General features: G+C 51.0%; 1 protein-coding gene across 1 annotated transcript in view; it reads left to right on the forward strand.

Moving 5' to 3' along the window:
- The window catches only part of CSMD2 (CUB and Sushi multiple domains 2), a 328,671-nt gene that overhangs the window by 186,242 nt on the left and 125,209 nt on the right, over positions 1-17,220 (forward strand). The window contains 3 exon segments of the mRNA XM_009634976.2: positions 132-314; positions 12,760-13,086; positions 15,818-16,012. Of these exon segments, the coding sequence (XP_009633271.2) occupies positions 132-314; positions 12,760-13,086; positions 15,818-16,012 (705 nt within the window).

Genomic DNA, 17,220 nt, shown 5'->3' on the forward strand with positions numbered 1-17,220 from the left:
GACCGGCGCTCCCTCGGGGATGCGATGTCTTCGCCGGAGAGCAGCATGCAGCGCAGATGTACGGCGGGCCCTGCGCCAGCTCGGCGTCAGAGCCTTCCCCCCCCGTGCAACTTGTGTTTTCTTTCTTTCAGAGATTGACCAAGGGAGCTGCGGTGATCCCGGGATCCCGGCCTACGGCAGGAGAGAAGGATCCACGTTTCGCCACGGGGACAGTTTGAAGTTTGAGTGCCAGCCTGCCTTTGAGTTGAAGGGACAGAAAACAATAACCTGCCAAAAGAGTAGCCAGTGGTCTGCTCAGAAACCAGTTTGTGTTTGTAAGTCAGTGAGGAGACGGCTCTAAAATGTCTTCGTTGCGTGGTGAGGTGGTCACGTATGCAGTGCGCTCGTGTGCCGTGCCTGGTACCCGGGCCAGGGAAGCCCTCGTGGTGGCAGAGGTGGCACCGAGGTGCAGCTCCACCTGAAGCCGTGGGGAGCCCTTGCTTTGGCCCTTCTCTCAGCAGCGAAGGGGCGCGCAGCGGGGAGCGGCGCCCAGGTGGAGATTTGGGCTTGCACAGGGGCAGCGTGCGCTCTCCGCTCTACCCCTCTGCCCTCCCGGCGTTCTGGTTTGGGTCCCTGCTGGAGAGAAAATAAGGCTTCGGTGTCCGAGGCAGGAGGCAGGGTCACAAAAAAATAATAATTTAAAACTTGATTCTATTTTTGGCCTTCATTATCTGACAATATCCAGGCTCCCTGCTGCTGGACCTCAATTTTTAATTTGTTGCATGAGTTCTCAGCAGAAGTAGGATATTATGCTCTCAGCAGTGACTAAGGATAACGTTTTTGGATGTAAATGGGAGTTAGATGCACAGTCCCCGTTGGGTTTTAACGGCCTCGCTGTCCTTTGAAGATGCATTGGGCAGTCCGCTTTATTATACTGACCGACCTTTCACTCTGAAACAATGTTGTATTTGAACATCACCAAAACTCACAGAAGCACCTGTATTTTCCCCAGCTGGTGACAAGCAAACTCTTAGTTTTGTCTCATCTCCACTTAGGAAAAGTCTGTGCCGTTGAACAGATACCGTGGTGTAGGGGGTGAGACTGACCCTAACAAAAAAGTAGGAAAGGAAAATTCAGCTGAGCAACAGAGGATAAAAGTGGGGGGAAAGCGGATAGAGAGAAAATAAATGTGGATCTTTCGAGATGTGTATTCACTGTGCAGGTAAATGGATGCGCCGGTGTTAGGCACGGCACGACAAGGTGCTCGTTTCTAGCGTGGCAGGACTTGATCCGTACCAAAGGGATTCCACAGCTGGCGGGGGGGCAAACCTGGCTACTTCAGAGCTGCTCCTGGGCTCTTCAGGAGCGGTGGGAGGAGCGGGGGCACTGGCGTCCCCACGTTGGCAGTTTAGGGAAGAATGTGGGAAATCAGCCTCAAGTCAGTGCCTTTCTTTTCAGCCACTACTTTATGCTCCGAGCATTTGAGAATGTCTGTTTGGGGCAAGGAAGCAACCGCTTTGAGTTTTGCATTCTCCAGATGCCACGACTCCCGTCCTTCTTGGTTTTCTCTAAGCAAATCAGCTGAAGATGCTGCTGAGGAAAATGGAGCTGCCCTGGTTATTTCTGAAGTGGGAGGTCTTAGACCGTTGCTGTGCTTAGTGGCTGAAGTTTTTGGTTGTTGCCCAGAGGTTCAGGTGAATTTGAACAGCTGATGGTTTGGTTGAGGTTCTTGCTGACAGTTTGCAGCGAGACTAAACCCATAGTTTGTGCCCGGTGTGAGAGGACTGGATCATACCAGTACAGAAAGGGGACTTTCCAGTAAAGTAGGATTTATTTATTTATTTTTTTAATAGATAAGATACTGAACAGGGGCATCAAATCAAGCCCCAATCAGCAGTCCATGCAAAGCATGGCATAGGCATGAATCTTTTAGTTAAAATAATTCCATTGGACTCCGTTCTCTGTGGCCCTCCAGCTTTGGGTATTTATGAATCAGCAAGGCAACGTGTAGGTAGTAGAAGTAGTATTTCGTAGCCCTCTCTCCACCTTTACTCCCCTGCCATTATTCTAGACAGCAGCATATTAGTGTGCATGAATCAGAAGAGGTTGCATGACAAAATGTGTAACCTGGCATGAAATCTGTAGTGGGATTAGTAACAACTCTCTGTAAATGTCGGGAGACGATTAAATGTGTTGGGCGTGAGGTTGGAAAACAAGGTAACCTGATTTATGTGCTGCTCGTTGGAATATGCAAACAGCTCAGTGCTGCTGATTCCGGCCGCAAATGCTTGACAAATGCAGAAGGAGATTAAGCAGCGCGCTATGGTGCATCCCGCTGTCCCGAGCAAATGATTTACGAGCAGACGGAGTTTATTGTGGGGAACTCATTTCCTGGGGCTTCGATGACAAAGCAACGCAAACCATTTCAGTAATGCAGCCGCTTCTTGCAACGGGTTCTTAATTCGCGACTGTCTGTGCCTTCGTGATAACAGACCTCCCATCTTCACCCTCCTTGCTGTCGTTGCATCCCTTCGCCGTCCAGGGTGAGCACGCAGGGCACTGGAGAAACTTTGCAAGACTTTTTTTAGTGCACATCTTCTGCAAACCCCTTACTAAGCACGGTAGCCCTGGCCTTGCTGTGGCGGGCTCAGGTTCTCCCTGCTGGGCTGAGGTGCTGGAAGCGCCGGGACGGGAGCCTGGGAGCCTGTGGTGCCGTGGCGGGCGGGGGGGGCACCGCCGTCCATCCCCCTGTGCTCCGAGCGCGCTGCCTGCTGCTGCGCAGGGTGTCTGGGTACCGGGGATGCCGGGGCACTGAAGCCCCCTCTTTCTCCCTCTTCTTTGAGCACCTCGTAGCGCTCAAATCGGCGTTGTAGTTACTGCTGTTCGCACTGACACGTGCAATTTCAGAGTCACGGAACTGTGGTGTCTGTCGAAGGCAAACAGTTCTCACCACCCGGGATAACCCGAGCCGTTGCTGGCGTACAGAGCTACCTTCAGGTTTCCTGAAGCCTTGAAGGGCAGCAAAACGGGCTTAGGGGATTTCATGCGGATAAATGTTACCCAAGGAAAATCATTGCGCTACTTAGACGAAGTTTGTGCTCTGATGGTAGGAACTCTCATAAGGGATGTAATATTCAGCCTGAAGTCTACACTTACCTGTGGCTGGGGAGATTATTAAGCTTATGAATGGGGAACCAGCCCATAATTACAGCTATAACGGGGAGCCGGTGAGTTGTTCAGCTACTGCGGTGAGAATGATGATGAAAGTCTGGGCAGGCGTAGTCGGGGAGCGGGGCGTTTCAGTACTGCCATAACTTTCAAATACAGGGTTGGAATTACTGTTTAAACACACTCGCGTATAGCAGGGGAAGAACTCGTTACCTGAATTTTATGTGAGCTATTGCAGCGGAAAGCCCTGCTACAAAACATCTATGAGCAAAATTTGTTCCGTGAGGTTTAGGTTTCCTTGCTAAGGAAAGGAGGCGCGACCGTCCCCTTTGCAGGGGGTGGTGCTGTCGGAGGGCTTCTGCGGCGGTTCAGTAAGTCTTACAAGGCTCTTTGCTATTCTGAGAGCTCCCCTGCCCTTCCCTCATCCTCCTTGTCCTCCTCCTTGTCCTCCTCCTTGTCCTCCTCCTTGTCCTCCTCCTTGTCCTCCTCCTTGTCCTCCTCCTTGTCCTCCTCCTTGTCCTCCTCCTTGTCCTCCTCCTTGTCCTCCTCCTTGTCCTCCTCCTTGTCCTCCTCCTTGTCCTCCTCCTTGTCCTCCTCCTTGTCCTCCTCCTTGTCCTCCTCCTTGTCCTCCTCCTTGTCCTCCTCCTTGTCCTCCTCCTTGTCCTCCTCCTTGTCCTCCTCCTTGTCCTCCTCCTTGTCCTCCTCCTTGTCCTCCTCCTTGTCCTCCTCCTTGTCCTCCTCCTTGTCCTCCTCCTTGTCCTCCTCCTTGTCCTCCTCCTTGTCCTCCTCCTTGTCCTCCTCCTTGTCCTCCTCCTTGTCCTCCTCCTTGTCCTCCTCCTTGTCCTCCTCCTTGTCCTCCTCCTTGTCCTCCTCCTTGTCCTCCTCCTTGTCCTCCTCCTTGTCCTCCTCCTTGTCCTCCTCCTTGTCCTCCTCCTTGTCCTCCTCCTTGTCCTCCTCCTTGTCCTCCTCCTTGTCCTCCTCCTTGTCCTCCTCCTTGTCCTCCTCCTTGTCCTCCTCCTTGTCCTCCTCCTTGTCCTCCTCCTTGTCCTCCTCCTTGTCCTCCTCCTTGTCCTCCTCCTTGTCCTCCTCCTTGTCCTCCTCCTTGTCCTCCTCCTTGTCCTCCTCCTTGTCCTCCTCCTTGTCCTCCTCCCCCGAATGGTTGACCTGCACCAAGCAGTGCCATCATTACAGGCGATAGACGACGGCGTGAACAGTCGTGACAGTACGTGTCCTTTGTAACCACCTCACCGAATAAAGGCCGAGTTTTCGCCTTGTTTTAACTCTCCTCTGCCAGTTGCTCTGGGAGGGTCATTTCGGAAAGCTTACTTTCTGATACAAGTTCAGTTCATCGATCTCAGACTTGCAAAGTTCAAGTTTTCTGGACCCGTCGCGTGTTCTCAAGGTAAATAAAACGGCGTGTACGTTCTGATTGCAACGGATCTGGTAGTCGTTACAGGGATCTTGGTGTTGCTCTGGTCTTGCTTTAGGATCTTCATTAGTTTCCAGTGACTTTGTTGTGGTGTTGTAAACTCTCTTTGTATCGTAGGCCCGCTTAGAGCAGTAGCCGTGCATAATGTTCCTGTGAACAGAGCAGAAGACATTTTCCAAAGCATTTCTAATTGAAATTATGTTAAATTATGTTTTTTTCTTCTCTGGCTGTGGAGCAGATGTTATGCTTTCTTCTCTTCTTGTTTACTTGAAAACCTCACCCGCAGCCCGTTTCTCCCCAGCGAGTTGCTCGCGGTGAGGTGCCGGGAGGCTGGGGAGCAGTGGGGCTGCGCCCGTGACACTGGGGATCCGCGCCACCTCGTTGCGCGTGGGGCAGGGGCGCTGACCAAACCGAGCACCGCTGGGACCCTCTGCGGGGTTTGAGTTGGCTTTGAGCTGGCTCCATTAGGAGGTCGGCACAGCCCAGTCCCCCCGTCCCTCCACGTGGGCGTACGGCAGGAACACAGTCGTCCTTTTTGTGGAGGCATTACGATTTTGTGCATTCTTCCAGCCTTTTAAACATACCATTTCCTTAATAGCAGTATAAAAATCTCTCCTCGCCTTAGTAGTAATTACTCCTATTTTTTTTGTTAATCCCATATTGGCCTATTGTACCTGCTGAATAATCTTGGCTCCAATTTGCAAAGATGGCAAATTCTGGTTCGGAGCCGAGCGGCTGCCCTTTGCTGTGCTCCGTCTGGTGCAAACGCTCAGGATTAGGAGCTGGAAATGCAAAGTGCAAGAGATGTTTTCCCAGCAATGTGCTGAACAGAACCGTGTAATTTCATATTGCTTGACAAGTTTTCCATTTAGCTCTAAATTAATTTGTCAATTGGTCATTATTTTCTTTCTCTTTCTTTCTTCCCTTCTCTTCTTTCCTGCCCACTATTCACAGCAATCTATGGAGCCTTACCGCTGAAGAGTAATTTGGAGACAAGTGTGTCTCAAGGTAGCCGTGATAAAAGCATAGTGTGCCTTTGTAAAAATCATAGCTTTTTTAACAGAGAGAGTAGTTAACCCTTGGAGCCGTCTGCTAAAGGCAGTGATGGGTTCTCCACACCTAAGCGCTCATAAATCAAGCTTGGATGCTCCTTTCCAAGAGATCTGTAGGAAGTGGGAATTGTCTCTGTAGGAAGGAGGTGGACACATAGGATGATCAGAATGATCCTTTATTGTCCAATAATTCTTTAATCAGAAATTCCAGAAAATTTTCTTTTAAGGGTAGGGTAGTGAAACCCTGGCAGGGGTTGCCCAGAGAGGGGGTGGAGGCCCCATCCCTGGGAACATTCCAGGCCAGGTTGTGAGCTGTGAGCAACCTGCTGTGGTTCAAGGTGTCCCTGCTCCTGCAGGGGGGTTGGGCTGGGTGACCTCTGGGGGTCCCTTCCCACCCAAAACATTCTATCGTTTTATGGTTCTATGGAAGGAATTGATACTTTTTTCCATTGTAAGGGCAATTTTTAGGCTTCTGAACTGTAGCGTAGGCTCTCCTTCTTCCCATAAAACCCGATCCATCCTGTGCTCCTCATATTACTGCTTTTATTCTTAATCCCTCTCACTTCTTGCAATGCTGATGGAACATTTGTTAACTCACAAAATATTTCTCCCTTCTCCTGAAAACCGGTTTTCTTTTTCTAGCTAACATTGGACTTGTAGATGCAGTTGCTTTTAGTGGATTTTAGAAGGCACGTAGGGATTCTATTGATTTTTACTTCCACGATGTTTTGCCGTGTGGGGGGTTTTTGGGTGGGGTTTTTTTTGTTGTTTTGATTGATGCTGTTATGAAGCACGCTAGCATGACTTTCCCAACGTAATGGCAAAGATGCATTTTTATTATCTCTGCCAGACAAGTTGGGGAAGGAAACTGGTGGCTGACCATAACCTACCAAAACGCATCGACTGACCCCTGCAAAGCAGCCGGTCGCACCCTCCGCTCGGGCGGCCCAGAAATGGGCTCATTGCCTGCTGAGGCCGCTGCCAGGGCTTAGGTGGTTTCCAGACACACAGACGCGTGTCCTTCAGGACCCGGTGACACCTTCTGCTTGCCCTTGATCTGAGCTGGGTTCAGAGCAGCAAATCGGCGCCGAGATGCTCCGTATCTGCAGCCCGTTCCCCTGAGCCATCGAGATCCAGTCTTTTGCCGGCAGTAAGGGAAGCAAATTAAATGAAGGCAGGATTACCATGATCTCTATATACATGTGGGATTTGTAGCTTTTGTTAACAACCTTGTTTCACGGTTGCAGCCATGTAAGACCATTCCCTTCTTCAAATTAAGCAGGGTTACTTTCCCTCAAAGCCCTTGTTCTGCACTGCAGCCCTAGTTTTATCAAAGCACTGAGATTTAAATGTTTGTTTAAGTAGACATACGCGCTTAAGTGCTGTGCTGGGCAGTAATGCACTTAAGGACCTTCTTAATTACAATTAATTGTGTTCTAATTGTCCCCCACGATTTTTTTTTAGCATAACCTATGTGAAAATGTTCCATTTTCCCTTCTGTGGCTTTAAAAGGTGGCTGCTTAACCAGCCCCTTTTGCTCTTCCGTGAGACTTCCCAAACAAGCTGCACGTCTTCCAGCACACCACTTGTCAACAGTGTCACCACGTTTCCCTTGGTGCCTATATCTAAGGACAGCTGACGTCCACCGGGGTCAAACCAGAGCCTGTTTTCTGCTTGGCGTTACTTCGTCAGTGAGTTCCATCCAGCAGTTGTAGAGCCAGGAGGAAGAGTCCCTGCCGTGAGCTGCTGCTCTGCGCCTTCTCTTGGTCTCTAACAAATTGCTGGGGGTGCCTGTGCAGCCGGCCTGGTTCAGCAAGCAGGTTGCAGTGCTAAGGCTATAGGGGGTGCGAGCTGGGGCTGTGCTGGTGGCCCAGCAGACGTGGCCGGTTCTCGCGTCCTCGGCGGGGATGCTGCCCCGGCGGGGAGAGCCGGAGCGGAGGAGCCCCCGGTGGTGTCGGGGCACATCGCCGTGCATGCAGCTCACCGGAGGAGCTCCCGGCTGCTCTCTCGGTGCTGATCAGGAGGATGCAGTTCGTTGGGTTGTCTCCACGCTTGTTATTTTACTGCTTGAATCGGTGGAACTGTTAGCCTGATGGGGTTCCATGCTGCTCTAAATGAGCTGTCCTGTGCCAAGGCATCTGTCCGTATTCCTGACAGCAATTGCTCAGCGTGATGGGTTGCTTCTCTTTACATGAGTCTGAATCTGAAATGACACTTACTGGTTTTATCAGGCGAGGAGGTTGTCTCTGCCCCCTTCCCCTATCTCTGTGTCCAGAAAACGAGAATGTGGCCTGTGTCACGTTGCCATCTTCAGTCTGGTTGGCAGGGAAGTTCCCTTATGCCTGCCTTGCTTTAATGCTTTACATGTGGGGTTGGGGGTTGAGAAAGCCGCAGTGGGACATTTCCAGTTTGCAGGTGGAGTCGATGTGTGCAAGTTTAAGGCTCCTTCTGTTGCTCCCCACGAGCAGAAGCTTCACGTGTGGCTGAACCTGCCCACATCCCCTCCTCTGCACTTGATCCCGGGCGTGCAGCTGCCCTCACCCCAGTTGCAGCTACGCGCTTTCGGGGGGTTCCTTCCCCTTTCTGGTGTTACAGCGGTCGCCCTTCATGCACGCGGTGTGCCGAGGCCGTGGGGCTGCGTGGAGCCAAGTCCCAGCCCGTGGCAGCCTCCAGCCTGCAGGAGACGAACGCGTGGCAGCGGTGGGCAGACGGCTCCCAGGGCTGCGGCAGAGGAAGGATGCTCTGCTAAACCACGACGGAGCAAAACGGGCAAGGTAGATAACAAGACCACTAGACTGCGTTGGGGCTTTCGCCAAAAAGTGGCAATTAAACTTCCATCTCCGTGTGGACGCTGCCACCGATTCCCAAGAGAGATTGCAGGGAGGGGGAGAGTTCCCTTAAGATGACCAGGGACACAGGGAAGGATCTTGTCTTTGTGCAGAAGCCTTGGAGCACCTCCGGAATGGCTGCAGAAGCCCTGGCAGACAAGCAGCCCGGCACTGCCCTGGTGGGGATCAGCATCTTCCAGTAAGTTTGAGAAACTTCTCTTATTCCCAGTAACCCAATCACTGTTCCTGTTCAAGGGGGTAGAAACGAAACCTGCTTTGGTATTGCAGCGCTCTTCTGCGCACAGAGGCTCCTATACAGACTATTTTAAGTTCACTGATGATATTTTCCTCAAGATCTGGTACACAAACCCTGCCTATTTTTCATTATTCTTAACATACCGGCTCTCCCGCCCCCGCTTAGCCGCCTGCTGGCCGTGACAGCTACTCCATCAGAGTAAGGCGAAGAGTTTGTTGCTTTGAAATACAAAAAAGTTCTCCCAGTTAATATTTGCTCCAGACTCCTTTCCCTCACCTCCCGCTTGCCCTGGTGGTGCCTCAGGGCCTTGAGAAGGAAAAGGTGCGTTGTGATGCAGATGTGTTTATTGAAACGGCAGCCACAGAAAGAGGAAAATACGAAATGTAAAGCACTTTGCTTCGCAGCTTGAACGGTGCCCTGAGCGTCCAGCACTCGTAGCTGTCGGGGCCGTGTGCTTCCCCCAGCGAGGCATGGTGCATATGAACCAGGCTCCTGCTGAGGTCCTATTTTTCCAGTCCATCAGCAAGCTGTGCCTAGAGGAGGGATCTTCTTAAAAAGGAAAGGTAAGGCAGAAAATCCGTTATTGTCTTCAAGCTCTCTCCCAGGTCGTCAGAGTCTGTGGGAATGATACCTAAAAGCTGAGATAGAAGTCAGGATTTTTTTTGTTTCCATGGAGACTGAAATTATTACAGTGACTCCCTGCTTGGCTTTCAGCCCCTGAACCTGGTGCCTTTCCCATTCCCGTGCATTGCAGGTGTGCCCTCTCCTCAGGATCAGCCCTGGATTCTCATGGGCAGGATGAGCAGAGATGGAGTGTCTGGGGCCACCAGGCGGTCTGTGAGGAGGCAGGATCTTTTGAAGGCAGAAGAAAAGAGAAGCAATTTTTGCATAGACCGACCAAAAAAAAAACCTCCGGCTTCCGCTCGGCCACGAGCATCTCGCACTGGGCCCGCAGGGCGGTGCCCTCGTGCCACAACCATGTGTCCTGCTCGACTTTATGGCAAGAAGCAACGAGCTGGTTCTTCGCCGTCCTACTCCTCTAAAGGAACGCAGAATCTTGATAATGTTTGTGATGACTTGAATAAACATCTTCTACTCGTTCGGGTCTCCCTGGCTTTGTTGGGTACTCTGTTTCTGCTGAGCTTTGGTGTGATTTATTCTGCTGTATTCAATAAAGGGATTTTTTCTTATTGCTTTTGCAGTACTTGATCAGTAATAAATAGTAATTATTGACAAAGCTCAGCGTAGGCTTGTGAATTTGAGCCTATGCTGTGCACGTAACGAAATGTCCTCTCACGGCATTGAAGAACAACCGTAATAAATACTAATTGCAGTCTCTTAGCGCAAGGCCTCAGTCACGGATGTTCCGAACTCGGTGATCCCGACGGCCGGGCTGCAGGCAGCGGGGCTGACCTCTGTCCGTCTGTCACGTTCAGAATGACTGCTCGCACCTCGGGGGCGCTTTGTCCCTGCTGTCTCCGAGGCACAAACCAGCACGAGACAGGTAGCGCTCAGCTGCCTTCTGCCTTTCGGGGTGCCCTCCTCTGCCTTCGGATAGCGCGTTTTGCTGGCTGTGGCGCGCTGTTGATCAGCTTCTGCTTTGATCCAAGTGTCCTGCAAAGCGCTTCCGAGCTGACGTGGACCCCGGCGCCAGCTCTGGCCAGTGCAGCCCCAGACCAAAAAAAAAACCCTTAAATGCTGAAGAAAAACCTTTCCTGCTTAGAGCTGAAGAAAATCTTCATACCACAGACACCGTGATCTTGTTGATGAACCTTCGGGATCAGTTGTTGCTTCCCAGCTGGACATGCCCCAAGCTGCCGGCAGGGATGGTGACCTCCGGGCGGCGAAGCCGAGCTCCCCGCTGCACCAAGGAGCGCTCGGGCGCTGGTGCCCGGCCGTGGCCTTGGGACTGGGGTGCGTGGGACAGCGGGGTTGCGTCCGACAGCCTGCGCCTTGGCCGCCTCCTACGCTTCTTGTTTTATGGAAAATGGAAGTTGTCATTTACTTCCCTGCGGCAGAGTCCTTTTTATCTGTTGCTTTTTAATCTGTCATTTTGTTTTCTCTAGCAAAGGTTAATTTGATATTCTTCCCTCCCTCTGCTTTCCCCTCTTTTGTCAGCAGTTCTCTGGTGGTGTGTTCTCCTGCGTCGTAGCAGCTGCGCTAGCGACTGTACCTCGCTGTCGCTGCCGTGTGATGCTGTAGGTCCTGCGCGAATGCTAATTTACCCCTTTGGATTTAAAAATGTATAGGAGATAGGAGGGGTTCCTACCACCGAGGGGTTGCTTTGTGTGTGAATGCATTTATTTTCACCCGCTATTCCTAGGCAGATTATACCAAGCTTACGCTGACAGAATTATTTGACAGCATCCCTTGATATTTCAGCATCTCGTAAAGAGCCAAAATCCAGAGGATATTTTGCAGTTTGTTTTCTCTTTAATCTGTTCTCTTTGTTGCTGAGTGCAGGCAATGGATTGTGGAGCTCTTAGCCTTGATAGCGTCACGGTACCGTCCATCTCATTTGATCTGAAACCATTAAGTGTTGAAGGAAGACAGAGGGAAAATAACAGAGGGAGTGTGAGCATTGGACTAAATAATTGTATAAATGCCAAACTAAAACCAGTCTCATCCTCTGTGCAATGTCTTTTTGCCAGGAATTGGTGAGATGTGTGTTCCACGTAATGGATTTTACCAAGGGTGATGGTGGGGATAAAAGATGAGCAAAGCATACGTACATTAAATATCAAAACCGGGGGGTAGGTTCCACTTAAAAGGCAGCCTTGCTTTCTCAAACTGATGGACCTTGTCAGCTGAAATACAGTATATATTGAAACCCCTTGAGAGCTAAAGATTTTTTACCTATGCACTCTGCCCCTCAACTTCATTTTAAGATGGATTTTAATTATTTTCATGGGAATGGCGCTCTAGTTTGATGCCTGGTTTTGGTAATGTGGTGGCCCAGCAGAAGTCAGTGATTTATTTGTAATGGGAAGGGGAGCTGCCCCGGGAGCTGGGCTGCAGGTTGCAGCCTGCTGGGCCTTGCTGGGAGTTGTCCCAAGCCCCTGGCACTCGGGGGAAGCTTGGGAAGGGTCTGGGGCTGCTCCGTGCCTGGTGCGGCAAAGCCACTACCCAAATCCAAGCAGCAGCCTCCATTTTTCCGTGCTCATTTGGCGCAGGGGTAAGAAGCAGCTGCCCAAGGAGGGAGATGAAGGCCAAGGGACTCCTCGCTCCTTCTCAAAGGAGCTGATGATTTATTGCTGTGTCGTACAAATATTTAATGCAGGAGGGGGATGGCCTGAATGTGAGGGGTTTGCCTCAATGCAGGGGGGCTGCCCGGTGGAGGAGCATGGGTGAAAACTGCATTTAGCAAACAGGTAAACTATAAAAGTGTGGCTTTTTAAGCAAATCCTGAAAAGTCCGCGCTGCGCTCAGACGTGCCCCTGCGGTTCCCCCAGCACTTGGGTACGGAGGTGGAGGGACCCGGGCACGGGGCGGCAGCTGAGCCCGTTCCTCGCCTCAGGTTTTGCTGGCTGGGCTGAGTTGCGGCCACAACAGAAGATGTTGCTGTAAAATCGAACTCGTTTCACGCTAACTTTATTTGGCACCAGCTGCAGTCACACATTTGATTCTCAGGGATGTGCAGGAGAATTCACCTGCAAAATAGCAAATCCCCGCCTGGCCGAGTGGCATTTCCCTCCTGCAGTAAGAGAAACCCGTGCTCCACCGGGCATGGCCCAGAGCCTCCGCAAACGTGAGGAAGCGCGCTGCTGAAAAAGGGGCAGCGCTGTGCTAAGCTGGGAAATTGAAAAATCAACCAAACCCAGGACTTGGGAGACTACTTTGAAGGCCCTTCTTCCCCAGGCAAATAAATCACTGACGCGCAGCAGTGAATGGAGCACTGAGCCCTTCCTTTCTGTAATCGCCTCTGAGAAGCGAAGCCATTGGGAATTTGCGGGAATCGCCCAGCTCGAGGGATAAGGGGGGGGGAAGCACAGCAGAGCACTTGCAGGAGCCCCGTGCTGCGTGATTGATGGTGATTTCTCATTGCAGTTTCCTGCTTTTTCAACTTCACCACCCCGTCCGGGATTGTGCTGTCACCAAATTACCCTGAAGAATACGGCAGCAGCTTGCACTGTGTTTGGTTAATTATAGCGAAACCCGAGAGCCGAATTCACTTGGCTTTCAATGATTTTGATGTGGAGCCTCAGTTTGATTTCCTAGCCGTGAAGGATGGTGGGACGGCTGAATCTCCAGTGCTGGGGACCTTCTCAGGAAACCAGATCCCCTCCTCTCTGACCAGCAGCGGTCACGTAGCCAGGCTGGAGTTCCAGACCGACCACTCTATGGAGAAGAGAGGCTTCAACATAACCTTCACCAGTAAGTGCCCAATCCTTCCTTCTGGTTTTCATTTCGAGCTCTAAATTCTTACTGGGAACCAACAGGCAAGAGTTTGAACTCACTATAAAACCATTGCAAATCCAAAGTCTGAAAATTGGGGATTCCTTCAGCTTTGAGGCTGGGTAATTGGGGGTTGGTTTCAAGCTTAGAGCTTGATCGCACAAGTTTCTGGGTGTGAAGTTTAAGTGTTACCCAGCAGTGAAAGGAACTGTTTGGCCCTGGATTATCCACGGCGCAGCCAGGGTTTCTGTCCTGCCGTCGGCTCCTGGCGTGCTGCGCGAGTTGGGCTTTCTGCTCTCCCTCGCCGCCTCCACCCTGCTCGCTGCGGCGAGACGGTGCTTTGTGGGCAGCTTGGTGCAGCCCAGGAGGATTTACTGGGATGGTTGTGTTCATCAGTCGGTACTACCCGCGTCTGCTGACACCCAAAAGCATGCAAGACTTTGAAGATCAAAGAAAACATGTAGCAGTGTCTTATTATATAAAGCATTGACACTTCTGCAGATATATTTGGCTTCACCTAAGTCCAGTCTTCAAATCTCAAATGAATGCTATGGTAATTTTATCCTCTTATTGTCCTATAATTTTCTAAAGAGCGTTATTAAACCTATTCAGCAGAACTGATAAATGACTTTGTTATAATAGCCTTCAGTGGCACAGCTAAATTAATAGCCTTTCTAGCCATGATTGCAAATCCTCTATTTAAAAAAAAATAAAATAAATACATCAGAGGTCTTAAGAAACCATTTGCCACAGTGCAGCCGGCTGAAGGTTCATCAGATGAAGTAGCTTTTGGGAGGGGGTGCCACTGAGCCCCGATCCTGCACGCGGGGAGGCACCTCCTCCAGAAACGCTGGCGGTGCCCTCCCGTGTGCACCTCCGACACGCTGCCTACCGTGTTGGGAGTCGTGGCTGTCCCCTGTATGAAGACGTTTTTAGCCCAATATTTTATTGTTGTAAATGGCTCTTAAGTACACGTCCGTTAATCTGTTCCCATGGCTTGAAGTAGCAAAAGGGAGCTCCCGAGCCTTCCTCGGGCGCCTCGCCATCCCTTCCTTCGGTTCAGGTATGAGAGGGGAGACAACAAATTGCTGCAGGGGGCAGATGCGAGAGCACGAGGACCAGATTGGGGCTGTGGTTTCCCCTTTAGCACTGTGTATAACAAGATATTATGAGAGCAACGATGCTCTGTAGGAAATCCAGAACTGGTCTGAATTTGGTCAAGTGCATTCGATACTAAAAGCGCGTGTGTGTAATTAATCTGGAGGCTTTAATCTTTCATATGCTGCTCATCTCTGAAGACCACCTCCCAGCATACGAAGATACAGTACATAATTATGCACTTAATGGGGAATTAAGGCTGTAGATGCCTTTCTGCCTGGTTGGCTGGCCTAGTTTTTAACTGCTGGTAAAGGGCAGGCCTTACCGAGCTGTGTGTCTGTGCCATCCTGCCTGCCACTTTGCAACACCTAGAAAGGTAATTGCTGCCTGTCCTTCATTTTATCCCAGTCATGGTGACAAGCGAGGCTATGGCAGTCAATCACACAGTGTGCCGAGAGGACCCTTACTTTTAACCACAGGGCCTTAAAGCTTTCATTTTTCCTCATTAACGGGTAACTCATGTCCCCTCCGTGCAGATGCGTGCACTGCGGTGTTTTTAGAGTTTTTAAGAATCCTTCTCTGTTTTTAGTATTTGTGCATCTTTATATCTGAAAGCCCTCAGCACCAGAAGGACATGGAGCTGTTGGAGCGGGGCCAGAGGAGGGCTACTAAAATGCTCCGAGGGCTGGAGCCCCTCTGCTCTGAGGCCAGGCTGGGAGAGTTGGGGGTGTTCAGCCTGGAGAAGAGAAGGCTGCGGGCAGAGCTGAGTGCGGCCGGTCAGGGCTTCAAGGGGGCCCAGAGGAAAGGGGGGGACAAGCTTTTTAGTAGGGCCAGCTGGGACAGGACAAGGGGGGATGGCTTTAAACTAAAGCAGGGGAGGTTTAGACTGGATCTAAGGAAGAAATTCTTTCCAGTGAGGGTGGTGAAACCCTGGCAGGGGTTGCCCAGAGAGGGGGTGGAGGCCCCATCCCTGGGACCATTCCAGGCCAGGTTGGACGGGGCTGTGAGCAACCTGATGTGGTTCAAGGTGTCCCTGCTCCTGCAGGGGGTTTGGGCTGGGTGACCTCGAGGGGTCCCTTCCCACCCAAAACAGTCTATGATTCTATGATTCTGAACGATTGCTGAGAAGATAATTTGGTTCTGCAGGCTCTCTTCTGGCCCTGGTACCTCAGCACCTCATGGATGCAAATGGTTTTAATCTTATCCTTCCTCTCTCAGGTCGCAAATGAACGCTTGCAGTAGAGACAGGGAACAGAAAAATTGAAGCCTCCTCAACTAAATGAGAAGTGGAACTGTGGGAACACACACTTGGGTGTCTTAGCGGTGTAGGCAAGAGGTGGTGACGTGATTTCTGTTACAGGCTGACGACTCTGTGCAGAAAACAGTAGCTTTGCTGGGATGATGGTGGGCCAAATTCAAGTCCATGCTGTTCGGCCTCCCCTGCAGGGAAGGTCCACTGTCCCAAGGGCAGGGTCAAGTGCTGTTGTCTCCATAGGAAAGACATGAAACTATCGTGTGATTCCTACGTTTGTGGTCCAACGTACTGATTTTTGAATTGGACAGTGGTGGGGGAAACAAGTTACTCAACTGTTCTCTTCTCTTCCCCTCTTAGCGTTCAGGCATAACGAATGCCCTGACCCTGGCGTGCCTGTGAACGGAAAGCGATTTGGTGACAGCCTCCAGCTTGGCAGCTCCGTGTCCTTCCTTTGTGACGAGGGCTTCATTAGGACCCATGGCTCAGAAACCATCACCTGCATCTTGAAGGAAGGAAACGTGGTCTGGAACAACGCGGTGCTCAGATGCGAAGGTAAATTTTATCATCTTCCCTACCCATCTGTATGTGCACCCTGGAGGGAGAGTGATCCCCCGGTGGCTGCAGTCTTTCAGGACTAAGGATAAAAGCTCTGTCTGTTGGGATCCCACTTGGATAACCCATAGCAAAGGTGCACGGGGCTGTCCTTGTGAGGGGCCTTTTGCCATCGTGTAGGCAGAGGCATTTGTTGTTAAGAGCTGAAGGACTATTGGACTTGAGTTCTAACCCTCGGCTCGTCAGTTATGGCCATGATGTTGCATGGCTCGGGAAGGTGGTGTCTGCACAGCAGAGTTTGCTTAGGAGGAAGAGCCGGTCCGATAATCACCGAGCACTGAACTCAGTTTGATTTCTAATTTTTTTTTGTGAAATGAATGATGGGGATTTATTTTTATCAGCTCAATTCTTGTTACAGCAGGTGTTTTTCTAATAACAAAATAAAATCATAGAATCATAGAATGTTTTGGGTTGGAAGGGACCCCTAGAGGACATCTAGTCCAACCCCCCTTCAGTGAGCGGGGACACCGCTAACTAGATCAGGAGGCTTTGATTTACTGAAGACTGAAAGTAAAAACATTAATGGGAAGGAAAGAAAGAGACCTAAAAAAACGAGTTGGAAGATGGCGGTAGAAGCCCCAACGGGGAATTACGTAGCTTTGGGGCAGAAAGGAGCCTCTTGTTCGAAAATAGTTGAGATCGATTGACTTTCATCTGGTGTCCTTCAGACCAGCAATGAAGGTTTTAGGCCCAGGCTTACATAGGCATTTCAGGTCATGTCAAGCGTGTCGTTTTGTAGCCCTTGTGCAAAGCTCGCGCCACGCTTGGCCCTGGGTCGGTGCTTCAGCGGCCGCCCTGGAGGAGCAGGGTGCCCTCGGTGGCAGTGAGCATCGTGGGACGAGGGGCTTGGTCTGCCCCGTGGCAGCTCCCGAAGGCTGCGACAGGAACGTGGGCGCGCCGCCACGCACGGGATGGGAAGAAGTACCCGGTGATGAATCCTGCAGGGTGCTGAGCAGGGAGAGCACAAGCTCACAGGAACAGATACGCTTTTCCGTCTCATTTCATTTGCTTAGAGGACGATACATTGCAGTTATCGAGGGCTATAGGATTTTGTACCTCTGGTCCATCAGATCCGGTGTCCTTTTTCCAGAAAAAGGAATAATATGCCTTCAGCTTCTGCTGATGGCACAAGGGACCGCAGTGTGGAA

Source organism: Egretta garzetta, unplaced genomic scaffold, assembly GCF_000687185.1.
Source record: "Egretta garzetta isolate BGI_Z169 unplaced genomic scaffold, ASM68718v1 scaffold243, whole genome shotgun sequence".
NCBI lineage: Eukaryota > Metazoa > Chordata > Aves > Pelecaniformes > Ardeidae > Egretta > Egretta garzetta.